This window comes from Necator americanus, chromosome III (assembly GCF_031761385.1).
Source record: "Necator americanus strain Aroian chromosome III, whole genome shotgun sequence".
In the NCBI taxonomy this organism is placed as follows: domain Eukaryota; kingdom Metazoa; phylum Nematoda; class Chromadorea; order Rhabditida; family Ancylostomatidae; genus Necator; species Necator americanus.
In genome coordinates, this window is record NC_087373.1 from 35981549 (window position 1) to 35999259 (window position 17711).

A 17711-nucleotide genomic window follows, 5' to 3' on the forward strand; every position below is an offset into this window, starting at 1 on the left:
ACTTGGCACATTTCCACTAAAATGCGCACCCACGCCGACAATACTGCGATACTGCTACACATGTGTAAGTACTAAGGTCGAACCGACGTATTGGAGATCACTAATCAAGGATAAAGTAACGGATGGGTGGCTGATCGATTCGGTGAAAGGATCAGAGATGACGTAGTTGGGCTAGGATTGGGCTACGTGTATCGTGTGACAAACATCTGTTTATTGCGTGTGTGTGTGTGTGTATCGGCCTGTAGATGGGTGGTCGTAGATCATTACGTGACTGATACTGATGGTGGGGTCAGAGAGCTTCGGAAAGGCTCTCATCCAAAAGCAGGATGATCGCATCGCGTCGTTTGGCTGCATTGTGGTCGATCAGCTGATCTCAACTGAATATCGAGATTAGCAAACCGTTCGATAACGCATGTTTTCCACGGGAAATTTGTATGTCCGTGTCAACGCCGACCCGCTTTGTTGACTTTTATCAACAGGATGTCTTAGGTGCCCTATCTTACCACATTCGTTCTGATTTGTGGATAATTTGAATTTGCTGTCTACACGGGACACTATATGCTATGAGGCAATCTAGTAGACCCGGTTTCATGTTACCTACTGTTCAAATACGGTACCTGATCTACTATAAGTATGTATGCCTTATTCGAAAGTGCATTATTCAAAATTCGCCTACCACCGAGCTTCTGAGATTGACCAAACATAACAGTTTAAATGGGTTTAGGGAAAAGCTCGAGGCAGTTTGAACGAACCACACGTGTACGACGTCTTTTTTTTTTTAAACATTACAGTGGACCGTAAGACGATTAAAAAGACCCTGGCTAGACATAGTAAGTTTGTATATATATGTATATAAAACATTCAATCTAAGCGCATAATTCTAACAACAGAACACCTAAGCGACAAGAATAACGTAGGAAAGACAATGGGAAGATAAGCTGTGATGAGTTGTGTGAGTAGTTGTTTTTTTTTTGTGGATGTATAACTAACGGTTTATAGTTGCTCGTCTCCACTTGCCGGTGTCAATTCGTTTGGTGATGTTCGTACAATCATTGGTGGATCCAATGGCGGAAGCTTACGAGGCACATTCTCTTCGTCTAATGGATGTTGTGCACTCACATCCGGACTTGATTTTCGAATTCCGAACCATCGAGCGAACTTTTCCAGACGACCCTCCTGTAAAGAAATGATTTTTTTTAGTCGGCAAAAAGCAACACCTTTTATTACTTTTTTTTGCACTCATAGTAAGAAAAAAGCAAAAGAGGTGATTCTGCAGAGGAAACTGACGATAGAATAACAAGACAAGGAAATTTAAAAACAGGAAACTAAAATAGTGAACCGATATGATGAAGATAGAAAGATATTAGGATCTGCTCATCGGTCATCACTACAGGTTGTTTACAATATAAGTATCGATCGGAATTTATAAGAGGGAAAGAACTCTGAAAGGCAAACGGACGAAACAGGGAGGAGTTAGCTAGAAAGTAAAAAGAGAAGTGCGTAAAGAGAGAAAGGGAGAGGTTCTCGAATGGAATGAAAGTGAGAGAGCGGATTTCTAGCGATGGATTGCAGTTGCCATTTGGAAGAAAAATTCGGTTAATGGCAAGGTGACGACCACGAAAAGAGTAGATACAAGGAAAAGAAAGAAGGGAATGAGAAACAAAATAAAAAAGTTAAGATCCTTCCCAGAATGTTAAAGGAAGAAGTTAGGGTAAGGTGAACAACCAGTTCATTATCGCATTTCACTAATGGAAAAAAGGAGAGGATCCCACAGTAAGAGTAAAATATGGTTCATATTACCTTGAACCTTAGCCAGAAGAAGTAGTTTTAGCTAAAAATAAGAAGAAAAAAAAAACAATAAAGATGAGCAAAACTAAAAGAAGCATCGATAATTCTTGCTTGCCTTCAGTACGTCCATATCAGACAATGTATGCCTTCGAGTTGGATCACGTGGACCAGTTCGACTACGGATTCGAATTTTTTGTTGACATCGAGCTTCCGCTAACACACCTAACACTTGTGGACGTTGACGCGGTGATGCGGACGCATTTCGAGCGCAAGGACTTGGATCGCTGAAGCTAAGATGAGGCAGATCAACAATATCATAACAATGAGCTGTTATTAAATTTACTCTCACCTTGATGCGTAGTCCGATGAAGAGGCAGCGCATGCAACTGCAAGTGGAGCAGTCAGTGGAGCGGAACTGGTCGTAGAGTAATCCGAGGTGCACGATAACGCATCAGTCATATCCTTTGTGGGTGAACCAGTCTGTAAGGAATGTATCCACCATTGGAGAAGATGAACTGCAAAAATAGCCACAAATACCTTGGGAACTTCTGCGGAAGGATTTGGCGGATGAGGTTCCGAATGAGATGTTGGTGCAGGTGGGGCTGATGTCGGCACCGCATGACTAGTATTCGCAACAGGTGACGAAAAAGTAAGTGGTAGCGGATCCATCCAGTTCTGGCGCCGCTGCATTTTGCGAATCTTCTCCCTGGTTTCTTCACTTAGGACCTGGAGAACATTAGATATAGAAAATGACAACAAAAAAAAAACCAAACCATGTTGGAATCACCTCCAATGCCGGACTATTGGCCATATTCAGATGCTGAGTATGATTCGCCAACGCATCAACAGCGCTGCTATCATCAGCTGCAGCAGCTGAGCCAGCGATGAAGATTCGTCGAGCAGAGTAGATGTCCTGAAAAAGCAGGAAAGTTTCGGTACGAGGACTAAAAAACAAGGTGAAGTGATGCCTAGAAATGCAACTACCTGCTGTCTCTTTCGCCTAGCTTGAATATCACCAGTGTCGGACGGTGAGGTTGTAGCACCGGGATCAGTTCGGCTTGTATCCGGAATACTACCGAGGCTGGATTCCACTGATGGGCTCTGTTCTAGGGTGCTTGATGAGGCAACGGCTAGCGGAGAAACGGTTTGTCGTGACATGATTTCCGCATCGATGTCACGTTCCTGGAAAAAAGTTATTCATTATTTATTTACTTATTTATTATTGATGAAACAAACAGATTTAAAATCATAATTTAAAGGATACCAGAGAGCCACGGACCTGATAATTTCCGCAGAACGCACTTTCCACGCTGCTCTGCGCTGTAGGTGAATGCGTTAGTGCTGGTGCCGGTTGGTGGGCAGTGTTGTTGGCGCTCACGGCAGCACCACGTGGATTCACAGCCGCTGGCGCCGTGGATTCAATTTTCAATTTTGATTTCGATTTGTCTCGCCGAGAATTTCGTCGCAAAATATTCTTGATCTAAATTTCATCAATTTTTCTTTTTTTTCACGATTAAAAAACATTTGTGTCAGTTGTCCTTTATGGAAGCGTGCGCTCACCTTGCCCGCTTTTCCTTCATTCATCATTGCTGCCGCTTGATCCTCGTTAGCTTTTCGGATCAAATTATGCATATCGTTAAAGGATGCAGCGGAGACGCCTGTTGGGACACCAACGCCATATTGGGGCGCTTCTAGCGGTGGTCCACCTGAAATATGGAATCGGCTGAAGATTTTCTGCATAATCACACTTGTTGATTTTATTCTTACCTGTTTCCGATGGATGTTGCTCAGGGACACTATCGTCAGCGGTCGAGTTATCATCAAACATCCAAGCATGCTGAAATAAAAGCAATGATTACTGTATGTTTGGTACCCAAATAGCCTTTTTTTTTTTTTGCTTGTTTGTGAATTTGTCAGAAGAAAAGAAACAACAGGAAATAATATTATATAAAATGAAACATTTAAATCTTCCTAGAGATACTATAAAAAGGCAGATTCTTAAGGCAGTTCTAATCGTAGACGGGAAAAAAAGAAAAGATGGAAAAGAAAAAGAAAAATAAACTTTTGAAGAGGAACCTATGAGGACAACACTCACATAATGTATAAGCGTCTCGATTATTTTACATTGATCACTCATATGTGTCACCATGGTGGCCATATTATCATCGGATGGGCGCACAATTGATGGTCCAAACATCAGAGCCAAATTCCGTGTTTCCATCTGTGAAGAAAGGGTAACGTTTAGACAAAAATCAAGAAATCAATCAATCTTTAAGGTTCAGAAATTGTTTGGAATTTTTTAAAAAGTGTTTGAAAGAAAAAAAGAGAAGAATTCAACCAATTTTTAAGATACAAAAATTGTTTTGAGTCACTAGAGAAGATAAAAATATGTTTCCAATTAAAAGTTGATTTCACACATGAGCTAGATGACCCAAATCATCGAATACTAGCTAAACAATGTTTTTTTTTGTAACGATGAATGGAACGCTAATAAAACTTAAAAACTAAAAGTAATAGAAATTGCGAAAAAAAATTGAATTGAAATTTTTTCTGCACTCAGAAGAAGGTTTTGAAATGTTAGGTCACTTCTTATAGGTACAAGAAGATGGTCACAGCCCACAATATGAAGATGAATATGAAGGTGAAAGTTGAAAAAAGGAAAGAAAAAAGAAAACAGTAAAAAAAATAATGTAAACACGTACAAAACCACAAAAATTTTACCTTATTCACTTGACTATTCTTAGTGATCTCCGACAAATGGAATATTATATACTTAAGAGTGGCATAATGATGTCGTGGCAACTTTCGTAGCTGAAACAAACACAGTAAGATTTCTAGGACTACGATCGATATCAATAAATCAATAACTCAAATCAACTAACCAAATTTCTCAGCTTATGTAGCCGATTATGATGATTTGCTATCCGATTCGCGTCAATGAAAAATGGATAAAGTTTATCGGTGAGAAGTGGTTCCGGTAATTTTCTTAAGAACATTTTCAGCAAACTCGATACCACATTCACATCACGCCATCGTGGATCACTCATGTCCAACTGAAATTGAAATTTATACATATATAATATATAAAATGTATTTAGCGAAAATAATGGTGTTACAGGTGATCTTATCTAAAGAGAATGAATACTGCCTATGACATTCTTTTCATTTTTTTTTATTTTCAGCGCTTAGGCATCAATTCTAATATTGCGACGACAGAAAACTAGGATTTTTTCTTTGCTTAAAGGCATCACCCCCACAAATCTGAGGTGGTGCGGGTTTGCGATTATGCCTATAAGAGGTCGTAGATTATGGAGAGGAGGGTGATTTCGTTCATTTTTCCCTAATAGCTGTAAAAAACGGTCCGGAAGATTCGGTGCGTGCACAAGGTTGACGCGCTCCAATCGAACTCGTTGTAGAAAATAGCGCGTCGGAACGCTCGAAGCCGTATTTTCCAGGAAGTTTTTTTTTACAGCAATTAGGAGGAAATAGAAGGGATCATCTTCTTCCCGATAATCTACGACCTCGTATGGGAATAACCCACCTGAAACCCGTACCCCGGAGCCTTTAAAGCCTTTAAAGCACGTTTCCAACTATTCGTACGTACACGTACGGTATTCGTACGTATACAAACTTTAGAAATTTCACTTTCAACTCTAAAACAATTAGAAAAAACTTCATAGTGTTTTTGTTTTCAAACATTTCCATGAAGAAAATGTTAATCTTTGATATAAATATCTAAAAAAAAAACTTTTAAAAAAATGGATTGGAAACGTAAGAAGAGAAATGTGGGGAAAAAAAGAGCAGCTCGTGGTACTACAAACAGAGATTAAGCATTAACCTAAAAAAAAAGGAATTGTGGAAGAACTCGATGGAAAAGATTGCGTTCAGGGTGTACTAATGGAATTTCATATAATAACATGGTTTTTTTTTCTTTAAAAAAATAGAAGAAGCAATTTCTAAGCACCTAGAGTTCCCGTAAATTCCAGTTAACAGATGATACTCACATTTTCCATTGTCATCGTATCCAAACAATGGCTAAGCGTCTCCTTAAGTGCATTCACAGCGGCTGTATTCCCAGGTATACGGTATATACCAACGGTATCCAAACCGTTCGCTTCAACAACACTTACGCAAATCCGTACCAATAAGGGGACGAGCTGTAATCAAGTTATTCACAATATTACATATGATAAAGATTTAATAAACAAGCTAATAAGCACAAGCGAAAGGTATACAATTGTAAATATTATTGTAAATTTATTTCTAGTAGGAGTAGACAGAGTATAGAAATATGAAGTAGAACGTGAAAAAAATTGATAAACTCAGAAAATCCAGAAGAAGAGCTGTAGAGGAAAGAAAAAGAGAAATCGCTGAATTGTGCGGTTACTTGAATTTTCTTCTTTTTTCTTCTCTTTTCATGAAAAGGCAGATCACATCATTGTGGTTTACGTTTACAGAAAACATTCTTTTTTCAAATATTCAAACAATCGATAGTTCCAAGTGAAATGAAATATTCGAGCTCGCCGCTGAATGTGTGTCAGGAAGACAATTAATGCAAAAAAAAAGCATAATTGCAGTCTTGTTTCGATTAGTGCAAGTTCTAACACAAGAAAAAAAAAATCAAAAAACGAAAACGGCAATTAGCAAAGTTCTCTACGAGATTTTTTTGCTTGTTTAAAATGTATGCAAAACTGTGCGATTTGTAGCGGCTCTAAAAAATTTGCCGACCTCTGGAATGGGTGACCAGAAATTGCGGGTGTATAGTAGGATTTTATGAGAAATATACCATTACAGGTACGAATAATTGCGCAGAATTTTTTTTTTCAAAATAACTCAGTTTTTGTTGTGAAGAACTGTGAATCAGCCTTTAGTTTCTTTATATGATAAAATAATTTCCTTTTAATCCAGGTTGCTCGTGGAATAATTTCGAAAATGTGTTTCATGCATAGTGATGAATTTTTTGAGAAGAAAAAGAAAAAGAGAAGGTTAACTGCAAGCTAATGGAGTCCACGCACAAGATCTCCAAGGAATTATAAGCCCAAAAATCTCCTTTCTTATCCGTAACTAGATCAATATTGGTCCTCGTGTAATCACAAGCGCTATGATCTTCGATCTGTGATCATACTATCGGTAAAGGATTACAGCTAAAAGAAACAATTTACTCTGCGGACGTTAAAAAGGGTTCGTTAGTCATTTTGTGAAGTTTTCAACCTTCCGAGAACATCAATATTCAAATTTCTACGATTTCATGAAGACACAAGCATAGGCGCGATAGGGAGGAGCCAGGCCCTCAAGGAAAGGAGGTCTAGCTCAAGTGTTGAGGATCCTTTACCAACCGTCCAAAAGTGAACGGGTCCCTTTGGCAACTGTCCAAAAGTGAAGGAGGTCTGGGAACCGGCTCCAACTATCGCATCTATGCCCACAAGTGAGTTTCTCGGACTTTAATCCATTAAAATTGTTTCAAAAAAATATTTCTTAAGCAGAAACAAGTCAATAACGCTAAGCATTACCCACTGTAACCGCGAAAAAATGTCAAAAATTTGATATATAGAGGCTAAATGTAGAGAGAAAATTATATTCAACTCACATCTTCTGGACCAGACATCGCACAATCCGCAAGTCGAATTCCGAGCACACTTTGTGGTGTTTGTACGCCAGATGCCGAACTGTTAACGTTAGTGTTCGCTGAACTGCTTCCACTTCCACCCGCGCTTCCAGTACCGCCACTACCCTGCTTGCCCGCTTTCGTTTTCTTCCATTTTCGGCCTGATTTTGGCGTGGATGGCTCTTTAATTGCGGTGAACACTACAGCTTCATAGAGCCGAAAAAAATTTCTAGAATAAAAGATACTCAATGAGTTCTATAATACCTCCATTCTCTCCGGAACTACTATCCTTGCTTGTGCCTGGTTGTGCACAGTGCACATCATTTGCCATTGTACGTTTTGCTGATCCTGGTGATTGCAGCTGTGATGATTTCGCTTTGTACCTGAAAAATTTCCATGTGACAGTAAATCCAGCAAGATTATATCCAACTGATTTATTCCAGTTTTTCCACGAATTCTAAAGAATTTCTCGCTTACTTTAGCGCTAATGAAGTAGCAATAATTTTTTTTACTAATTGTTATTCATCCTTTCATTATTTATTTTATTCTTACTTTTTTATTTATTATTATTATATTATTTATTATTCAAGGAATGAAGTATCATAACGAAAACGGTCGGATCTCCCTTGAACTTTTTGGGGTAACAAAATAAACACGTCCATATCTCATTAAATTAAAATAATCTAAGCTTTTTACCATCTTAAAAAATTATAGAATACAGATTTTCAAAAAATTAAAAGTGGTTAAGCCCGGGGTGAATCGTGTCTGCATTAAACGAATCCACCGTATCCGTAACCACGGACACTACGAAGCCTTCCGTTACGAAAAGTGGTTAACATATTCTCTAATCACGTGTAATTACGAGAAAAAAAAAACACGTTCAATCGCGAAAAAAAACAAGTTCGATCACAAAGAAAAAACGTAAAAACGCGTTCGGTCATGAAAAATCTCGTATAGTCACGTAAAAACAACGTAAATTTAGAAAACCACTGGAATTTATGGAACACACCGTAATCGTGTTTATTTATTATGTGTTAAATTTTCCAAGCACTGAAAATCCAACAGCAATAGTGGAAATTTCCTCGTGAATACTCGAATTCTATACGATTCGACTATATTCACCTAAGGACAGTTGAACCAATCATGGAATCATACCTCTACGTCACCTGTGAACGGAACTAAGGGCAAAATAGGTAATTTTAAAGAAAAATATAAACTACTGTTTCTAGTACTACTACTGGTAACGGCATTGATTTTCTACATATCGCATTAGTATTAATCATTAGCTAAAACTTCACTGAAATATTATTAGTATTTGAAGAGCTTAGGATCCCAAAAATGTTCCGATGGGAGATTTTTTAGAGTGAAAATTGTCTCCTGGGCTAAATACGTAGCTCAAATGCTTAGGTAGCCCATTTTTACTGGACGTGCGGGCCTCAACATTTTTTCCACTCATTTCGTTCCCTCGCCATTGTCATCTAGGGTATTCTCAAGTTCCGTGAGTGACGTTGATGAGGTATTTGAGCCGTACCCGACTATGCCTCTCAACTGGTCCATTTATCAGTGCAGTGAATACATCAGCCCATCTCGTCGAGGATCTCCCTCGAAAGCGTTTAGCATCTCTTTAGGTCCACTTTAACGTTCGTTTACTCCATCTATTGTCATCTATCTCCTAATAATGTGATCGGCTAATTTATACACAGGATTTCGATATATATTCCGCTGAGTCGCAAAGACGGTACATCACTCTTAAAGGCAGCATACCACGAATCTGGGGTGGTGCGGATTTTAGGTGGAGTATCCGTATACGGGGTCGTAGATTATGGAGACGAGGGTGGTTCCGCTCATCCTTCCCTGCATCACTGCAAACAACCGCCTCCAGAAAGCTGTTTTGTACGACGCCATCTATTGCAACGCTCCACCCCTTGCGCCGCCTCCGCCCTGCGATTCGTCGAAAATCAATTCGGACTGCCCCGATAGGCAGTAAGGGACGCTAACCGTGCAAGGGTGGCGCGCTACAATAGAAGGCATCGTACAAAACAGCATTCAGGGGCCGGCAGCTTGCAGTGATTCAGGGAGAGATGTGCGGAACCACCCCGATCTCCATGATCTACGACCCCGTATACGGATACTCCACCTGAATTCCGCACCACCTCAGATTCGTGGAATACTGGCTTTAAATGCAGCATACCACGAATCTGATGAGTTGAACAGGATGACAGTCTCCATAAAGAACAATTCAACCATAGTATAGAATTAATTAGTAACTCGTTTCTAAGGTCAACACAATTATCAGCACAGAACTCAAATTTTGACAAAAAAAAATCAATTTTATAACGAAAACTACTTCACTGCGTAGATCATGAGATGTTGACTTTGAATATTTACTCTTTTTCTTTTTAATCCGTCATAGGTGAAGGAAATTACGACAAAGTAGCTAAAAAAAAGCACACAAAATTGTAAGCACTGAGTAAATTTATAAAAATTTAACCGTAAATTAGTGATTATAACTAATTAGTCAGCCGTTAAAACTCCGTAGAACACAGCACAGGAAAAAATTTCCCAAAAATTTAAAAAAATTTTTTTAATTAAATAATTTTTAAAAAAAATTTAAAAAAAAAAAATTTATAATTATTCTTATTATTTTAATAAATTTTTTTTTTTTTTTTTTTTAAAAAAAAAAAAAAATAAAAAAAAAAAAATTTTTTTTTTTTATTTTTTTTTTTTTTTTTTTTTTTTTAAATTTTTTTTTAATCATCGAATAGCATGGAAGTGGTAATGATGAATGATGATCATCTAATAATCCTTAATCTTTGAGAATTCACAGTAGGCTTAGTCCTAGCTTCAATAGAATATACTAAAATTACGTTACTTTAAATTACTTTGAATTTAATTTTAAATTACTTAAAAAAGAAACCAAGGTGTCAATCATTGGTTTCTAAAATTGAAATCAATTACCTTAAAAAAATCTAAATATCTGTCGGGGTCTAGGAATTGCTGGGAATGCTAGAGATTTGTGCACTTGTGACTAAGAGGCTAGTAGGTACCCAGAAGAGTTTTTTCTGCCTTTTAAGAACGCCTCAACTCTTTAGAACTCTTCAGTAATTTTAAGAAATTTAATCTGAGGGTTTTCTTTATTGTGGGCTAATCAGAAAATCCAGAAAATCCTTTAAATGGTTAACCGAATCACCTCTACTATTCCCTCGCAAGAACAATGATCCAAAACTCAATAAAATCTTCCAGAAAAAAATAATAAAAACCAATCACCACCAACCTATGCATAATCAGCTGATTGGTGGCCGACGCTGTATGTCCATTGCGTTCGGATGGTGTCGATGAGGACGAGGCCAGTGAGGCGACCTAAAACTTGTTGTTGAAGTGGATCCAATTATGAAATGGTGAAAGATTTTCGGGATTTCTCGCCGTCTATGATGAACGGGGACGGCGAACGAGAGGACGGGAAGCGAATACAGTAAGAAGTGGAATAAATGAGGTTAACATGAAAGCAAAGTGTTTTGAGGGGAAGAAAAAAAAGCGAAATCAACGCGACGTCACTGTGATGTTTGTCGGAGGATCGGTGGGTGGAGGGCGCAAGCTGGGGAAATTGCGGTACGGATACGGGGAGGGAATCGATGCATAATTGTGAAGGACGTCGGTGAAGTGAAATGCACAGTATTAATATGCATGAGAGGTGCGCAAAACCATCCACAATAGGAGCACATGGATAATGATGATGATGATGATGATGATTGACATTGAACACGAGTAAACATACATACGAATATATGTATGTATAGAGGTTTTGAGTGAATTCTAATCAATAACAACATGGCTACGGTGCGGTGCATAGTTTATCGAATAATTTGTCGAATTATCCGCGAAAATCATGGAAATGTGACGTCATCTTGGCGTCAATCACACACGCACACACGCACACATACGACGTCGTGCCTGCCGTACGTGGATCAACGCTGACATTCGTCTGGGGGAATGATCGGCATCACGCTAAGTCGTAGCACAAACTAATCGTCAAGTAAATGCTGATGCATTAGCCGCGTATTTCAAAGAAAATGAGGCGGAAACGCCGGAGAAAAACAGTTTCGTGTGAAACAACCGGTTCGCTGCTACTATCTTCCCTCACTGGAAAATAGTAAATGTTCAGGCGCCAGAACAAGGAATGTAGAAAACTCACAGGATACCATTTCCGATAAGGAGGAATCCATAGCTCTTTTTTTTCTTTTTAGAAATTTACAACGACGGTCGCATAATTTAAAACCAGCTACACAGCTAAGATGATGTGAAGACGGATTACAGAAAAGTGATATTACTTCAAGAGGATAAGAAAAAAAAAATAAAGAAATGTGATAAAAATCCAGAAAATATATAAAGAGGCAGAATTGAGGGGATGCACTTTTTCGAATCGTCTAAATAGTCTCACATATAATTTTTTTAAACAATTAAAATTTTCTACTCTGACCCCCTTAGCTTGCCGAAATATTCGAATCATGCGGATATTTCAGGGATTCTTCAAAACGACAGCAAATAAAAAATCCCCTGAATCTTGTAATTCTAAGGGAAGAATCCAAAGAGGTGTACTCTTGATGATTTTAGTATAAAATCCCAGTAGATGCCAGTGGGCTGTAAATCTACGACTACGGCAAAAATCACATAAAAATTATTTCTGTAGCTGGCAATCATTGACCACTGTTGCCTGGAAAATACGGAAATAATCCTGAAGATTCTCTAGATTGCAGCAAATAAACGATTGATGCCATCAAAACAATGCATATGCTAGCCATCCTATCAGAGTTCTTCAATAATTCTCAGATTAATTTCCTTCAGCATACTTCTAGGATCGAGAAGCTATTTGAATAGAAAGAAGTTAAAGAAGACAAAGTGCTCCAAGACAAGAAATGCATTTCTAAAAAGATCAGAAGTTTCTAATTCCAGATTTGTTAAACAAAAAAAAGAACACTTAAAAAAAAAACGTGACAGCGTTTCTTAAAGGTTGTCCAGTAATAACGTCAGAGATAGCGTTGTAAAATAAAAAGGAAAATTCAACTGAATTCAACAGCTCTTTTCGAACACTTTGTGACTTCAAAATGTTACACATTTTACGTTTGAATATCCGAATATTCGCTCGAATCATAACACATGACAAAAATCCATTTTAAACGTGAAATTTTTCCAAAAAAATGCAGAAGATGCTGCGCAAATCGATATTTCTCTTCGAATGAGAAATCCAAAAAATTACGAAAATTCTGATGGGATGGTAAAATAAACTGCTTGAGCAATTATTTCTACGAATTATTTAAAAGACAGTAGTGCGAAAATCTAGCAATTAGCATCTAGAAAGACGATTAAAGAAAGAAGAATACAACAAATATGTTCAAAAAAAGAAAAAGAGAAAGTACAAGACTCAAAGAAGTAATCCTTACAATGTCGAATAGAAATCCAGAAAATTCGATGCAGAATTTTGCAGAAAAAAAAAACGAAAACAAGAACTGAACCGGCTTAATTTCCGCAACGTTTTATTTATGCATACTATGCAACCAAATCCCACTAAATAAGTACCGAAACAAGTTTATTATTGTCCCCTACAAAGTAATGCAGTAAAAACTGCTTGATATCCTCGTAAAACATCCAAGAGAAGACGAAAAATGAAAAACAAGGTAATAATGTTAAGAAACGGTGCTGCTGTTGCTGTTGAAGAACTGGATTTGTGAAGTCATATCGGAGAGACCAATTGAATTCATGGAATGTGAAACTGAACAGGACAAAAACGTGAAAGATAATGGTTAACGGAGAGAGTTGTAGACGAACAGAGGAGTCATTTTCAATGAATGAGAAACAGGTAAATGTCAAGGTGAACACGGGACACCATCAACCATCGGCGGTAAACGGCTATGTGCTGCTACCGCCGCTGCTGTCGCTCAATTATCTCACAAAGAGAGCTGACTTGAAGAAAAATGGATGAGAATAGTCTGTCGTCGTCGTCGTCGTCGTCGCCATCAACGATGACGACTGTGTAACACAGGGGGGGGGGAGTAGGTGTAGGGGGAACAACGAACATAACACATCAGAATTACGAGCGATCTGATCGATAAGTGTGTTACTCTTATCAGGATTGTAACAGTAAAGTAGTTAGAAAATCGAGAACGGTGTATGGAAAAATCACGTGGGAAAATTGAAGAAAAAAAAACCGTTCAAACCAGAACTACACCACATAAACTCCGCAAATTGATGGCGCCACTCGAAAATTTGGGGTGCAGAACAAAGGCGCGGGAGGGGAAGAGCCGGATCCTCCTCAGTTGAAGGGAGTCTAGCTCATCGGGTGAACCTCAAGTGATGAGGGTCCCATCGCCAACCGTCCAAAAGTGAAGGGGAGCCAGAGCACAGGCTATGACTATCGCATCCACGGTACAAAAGGACATATATCGCATAGGGCAGGAGCTCGGGGTGCGACATCTCGCCCACGCTAGTCCCAACTGAAAATTTTCAGACAATTTATGACGTCCTTAGAAAAGCGGTCTTCGACTCATAAGACCGGAAAGCCCAAAAGGGTCAGAAAAAACTAGGACACAAACCCATGCACTCAATCTTAGAGCCTTTCGGATTATGCGGAGGTTGTTGAAAAAAGGATTCTCATGGATAAAATAGCATATACTCGGGATTTCTGTATCAATCAATGGATGAATCTGTGTAGGACGGATTGACAAAGAAAAAGAAATATTCAATTTTTTTCCATGTGAAATCGTACAACGTCTCATTACAAACATTATAAACGTCCAAAAATTGAACTTTTTCAAATTTCTCTCAATTTTTGCCATGACCGCCACTTTACTGCTAACAAAAAAATAATAAACAAATAAATAAAGTAACTTCAAAGCTTACAACTTTTGCAAAGGTATTGGGCAAGCAAAAAAAAAACCACTAGCAACCAACTACATATTATTCCAGTGAGGTTTCTCGATTCGGATTTCGGAAGTATGAAAAGAGTGGAAAGGACTGTGCACAAAATGCAATCGCCCCACCCATATACACAGCGTCACTACGGATTTTTGATTTTCAACCTGTAAAAGTAGGTAACTGTGGGAATTCTTTCTCTTTTTTTCCAAAAATGCTCTTAAATACACAGTTGCAAAAAAAAAAAGATATCCCACACCTCCATTTCCACCGTCTTACAGTAGAACATATTCCGAGAAAAAACTTAAACAAAAGAATATTTCTGATTTCAAGTTTCTGATGTCACAATACTCCGGGAACATTTCCTTCATTGCCGAAAAATTTGTTGTGTTCGTTTTTGTTTGAAATTGGAAAAGAGATAGAATGAAGACGAAAGAAATAACAATGTATAAAACCAATTCCATACATTGCGATTAGATTGGGTCCCACAGCGAAATCGCACGTGTAGATCGCAATTTTCTAGCGAGACTTGAATTCCTAGTCAAATTTATTTTTCAAAAGGAAAACAAAATTTTCCAAAAGAAATGAAAACTCAGTGAATTTTTGAATAATCTCATAGATCTCCAGAAAAAGGAACTATTTCATTTTCTGTCCTTTAAAAAATTGGAACTCGACTCGAAACGAACGGTTGATATTTCGAATGACTCAATCAATCATTCAAAATAAGCAAAAAACAATGAGCAAAGTAATTTGAAATTCGGCCATTCGAACACTCGAATAGTGGGAAATATCGATTGTCGACGACAGAGAGTCAAATAGTGAATAGTTCGAAATGTTCGGTACCATTCGAAAAAGAGGTCATTCGAAAAAAATGAGATCTGGATAATGAGTCGAATGAATACCTTATAAACAATGTTATTGGGATAAATAGTATGGAATAGGAAAAACCATCGCGTAAAAATTAATGAACAGCTCTAACGGAACTAAATTAAGGAACCATTTAAGTACATCCAGAAATCGGTAGCGCTAATGATGTGTTTAGCTGGAGGAAATCTTATTATAGGTAAACTCGTTTGGAACACTCTTTTCCTCTTTTTTTCTCTTTTAATCCTTTAAACGTAGAGGATTAAACGCGATGTACGATTATCTAAATAGAAAAGTGAGTCTTCACGAAGTGTCATGTCGTCTGGCGGAAGGAAAATGATCCGGGGATGGGCGGAGCTGATCATGATGATCAATCGATCCGGATCGCGAAATGAAATTAACGCGTAAAAACATCAGGACACAAGTGAACACGGAGTTTTTTTTTCCGGAGATTCTATGGGAACTAAAGGATCGGAGATCAATGAGCAGTGTTCATGGTACGTAATCACGGAATACACATACACATATTACAAGCAACATAATCAACCTCTTACGTTATATTTGAGAAGAATGAGTCGAAGGCTCGAAATTATTACTTATTACCGTTTACTTACCTATTTCCTTTACTTGTTCCTAAACTTACATTGACAACTACCGTATCGGTCCCCAGTAACTGGACCTATTCCACGATCATGAGCCATCTACGTATGTATGTGAGTGGGAGGGGCGTGGTCTTGTTTATTGACACTCACTCAATCACGGCATGTGTGTGTGTGTGTGGTGTGTATGTATGCTCAGGAACTGTTCGTTGGCTCCACTCCGTTCGCTCCGCTCACCTTTCAGTGAAGTTTTCCGGTTTCGAGCCGAAGAATAGAGGGAAGTGAGCGAGGAGATCAAGGAAATATGGCAACTATCTATTCCAGAGGGGTCATATTTCAGCCTTAAAGGCATCACCCCCCTCTCCATAGTCTCCCATCCCGTACACGAATACACCACCTGAAATCCGTACCACCTCAGATTCGTGGAGTGACGCCTTTAAATGAGTTTAACTCTCTCGTATGAATAGGCAATAAAAGGTAGAATTTAGTCCAAGAAAAAGTGATTGGCGAGGGAGCTTAAAAAAAGTGGACGAGTTTGACTGTTAGTGGACGAGTTTGCCTCCAGCGTCCACAGCGTCCAATTTTGTTGTCTTTGGGAGGATAAATATGATGGAAATAAAATCATCGGCGACGTTTTTTTCCCAATCCATGCCATCCATTATTTTATTATTTAATTGATTTCCAGACACATATTCGGTGGAATTGTGGGACTTCGTACAGGATTCAGCCGTTAGTTGGTTAAACATTTCCAATGGTAGAAAGAGCGGATATATATTTCCGGTGCATTTATCCGCGGACAAATTTTTGCACACCAACATATCCATCGGAGGCAGGCGTAGCCATAGCGCATTTATCCACTGGGTCAATGAGATTGGATATGAGCAATGGACAAAACATATCCTAGGCGGAAATCCAAAAACCCTGGAAATACCTCGGAAAAAGAGAGTCAGGAAAAAATAAAACAAAAGAAAAAGAGCGACATTCAAAAAGAAACTAAATAGGACTCGCGGCGAAAAGATATGAAACCCGTCGGGGACTCAAACATTGAGGTGGGCGTGGCGTACAACAATGTGAAGGACGTGCCGTACACGATCATTACACGATTCTGTGCGGCGAGCAACGATCGCACGATCATTAGCGCGCATCGCAGCGAATTTCTCCTGACGGTGCGGGTGGTGTGAATCGAAGAAAGACGAAGATTCTCATGCCCGAACAGGAACTAAAACACTATGCTACAAAAATCTAGCACGGAAATCTCGTCCAAGTTGCACGAAACGTTCCTAACTTCGAAATTCGTTTTAGATGTCATGTCAAAGATGCAAAAAAAAACAACAAGAAATCTCAAAATATAAACAAAAGATTTGTTGCGCGATAAGCGTCTGAACCAACGCTATCAAAAACAAAGGTAACATGAAAAAATGACCATTAAAATAGGATCAAATCCACTCAGCCTTTTGAGGAATATGGACGAGTTTCCCGACGGCAATGTTTGTCGTTCCAACACGTCAATACATGTCCATATAAACAGATTATTTGACTACGGTAATGCTGCAAACTCGTACACTAACTGGACTGACATACGTCCACGAATGAATTTTAGCAAAACTGGAAAAATTTGGTGCCACAGGACCGTTGATGTGAATGTTGTACGTCAGATAACTCGTCCAAATTCATGATAATCTACATGGATCCCATCGTTGATCCAGGATTTAATAGGCTAGGAGTCGTGTTAACTGTGAGAAAATGGAAAACAGTGTCAAGAATGGAAAATAGTGGAAATAAGAGAGAATATCAAGGAATTAGAAATGCAATGATAAAAAGAGTGTGATAATCTATTGATCTATTGATTCATTCCTTTTAATTCAGAAAATCGGAGAGAGATACTTCGAGAATGGATGGAAAAAAGGAGGAAAATAGGAAAACTTGAAGTAGGAAGGAGAATGGACGAG

At 38.5% G+C, this 17711-nt stretch overlaps 1 protein-coding gene across 3 annotated transcripts in view; it reads right to left on the reverse strand.

Annotated features, from left to right (window-relative positions):
- Positions 1-993: 993 nt before the first annotated feature.
- Positions 994-17711, reverse strand: part of RB195_012054 (uncharacterized protein) — a gene marked incomplete at both ends in the record, with an annotated part of 91703 nt that continues 74985 nt past the window's right edge. The window contains 16 exons of one of the 3 annotated variants that reach the window (XM_064193733.1): positions 994-1176; positions 1904-2078; positions 2138-2268; positions 2326-2514; positions 2576-2701; positions 2773-2970; positions 3068-3268; positions 3349-3494; positions 3556-3625; positions 3884-4009; positions 4510-4599; positions 4671-4841; positions 5793-5945; positions 7376-7554; positions 7658-7776; positions 10668-10753. In XM_064193733.1, the coding sequence (XP_064051314.1) occupies positions 994-1176; positions 1904-2078; positions 2138-2268; positions 2326-2514; positions 2576-2701; positions 2773-2970; positions 3068-3268; positions 3349-3494; positions 3556-3625; positions 3884-4009; positions 4510-4599; positions 4671-4841; positions 5793-5945; positions 7376-7554; positions 7658-7776; positions 10668-10753 (2343 nt within the window). Of the gene's footprint in view, positions 1177-1903; positions 2079-2137; positions 2269-2325; positions 2515-2575; positions 2702-2772; positions 2971-3067; positions 3269-3348; positions 3495-3555; positions 3626-3883; positions 4010-4509; positions 4600-4670; positions 4842-5792; positions 5946-7375; positions 7576-7657; positions 7777-10667; positions 10754-17711 lie in introns of all 3 variants that reach the window. The other 2 variants (XM_064193732.1, XM_064193731.1) reach the window with 2 other exon arrangements.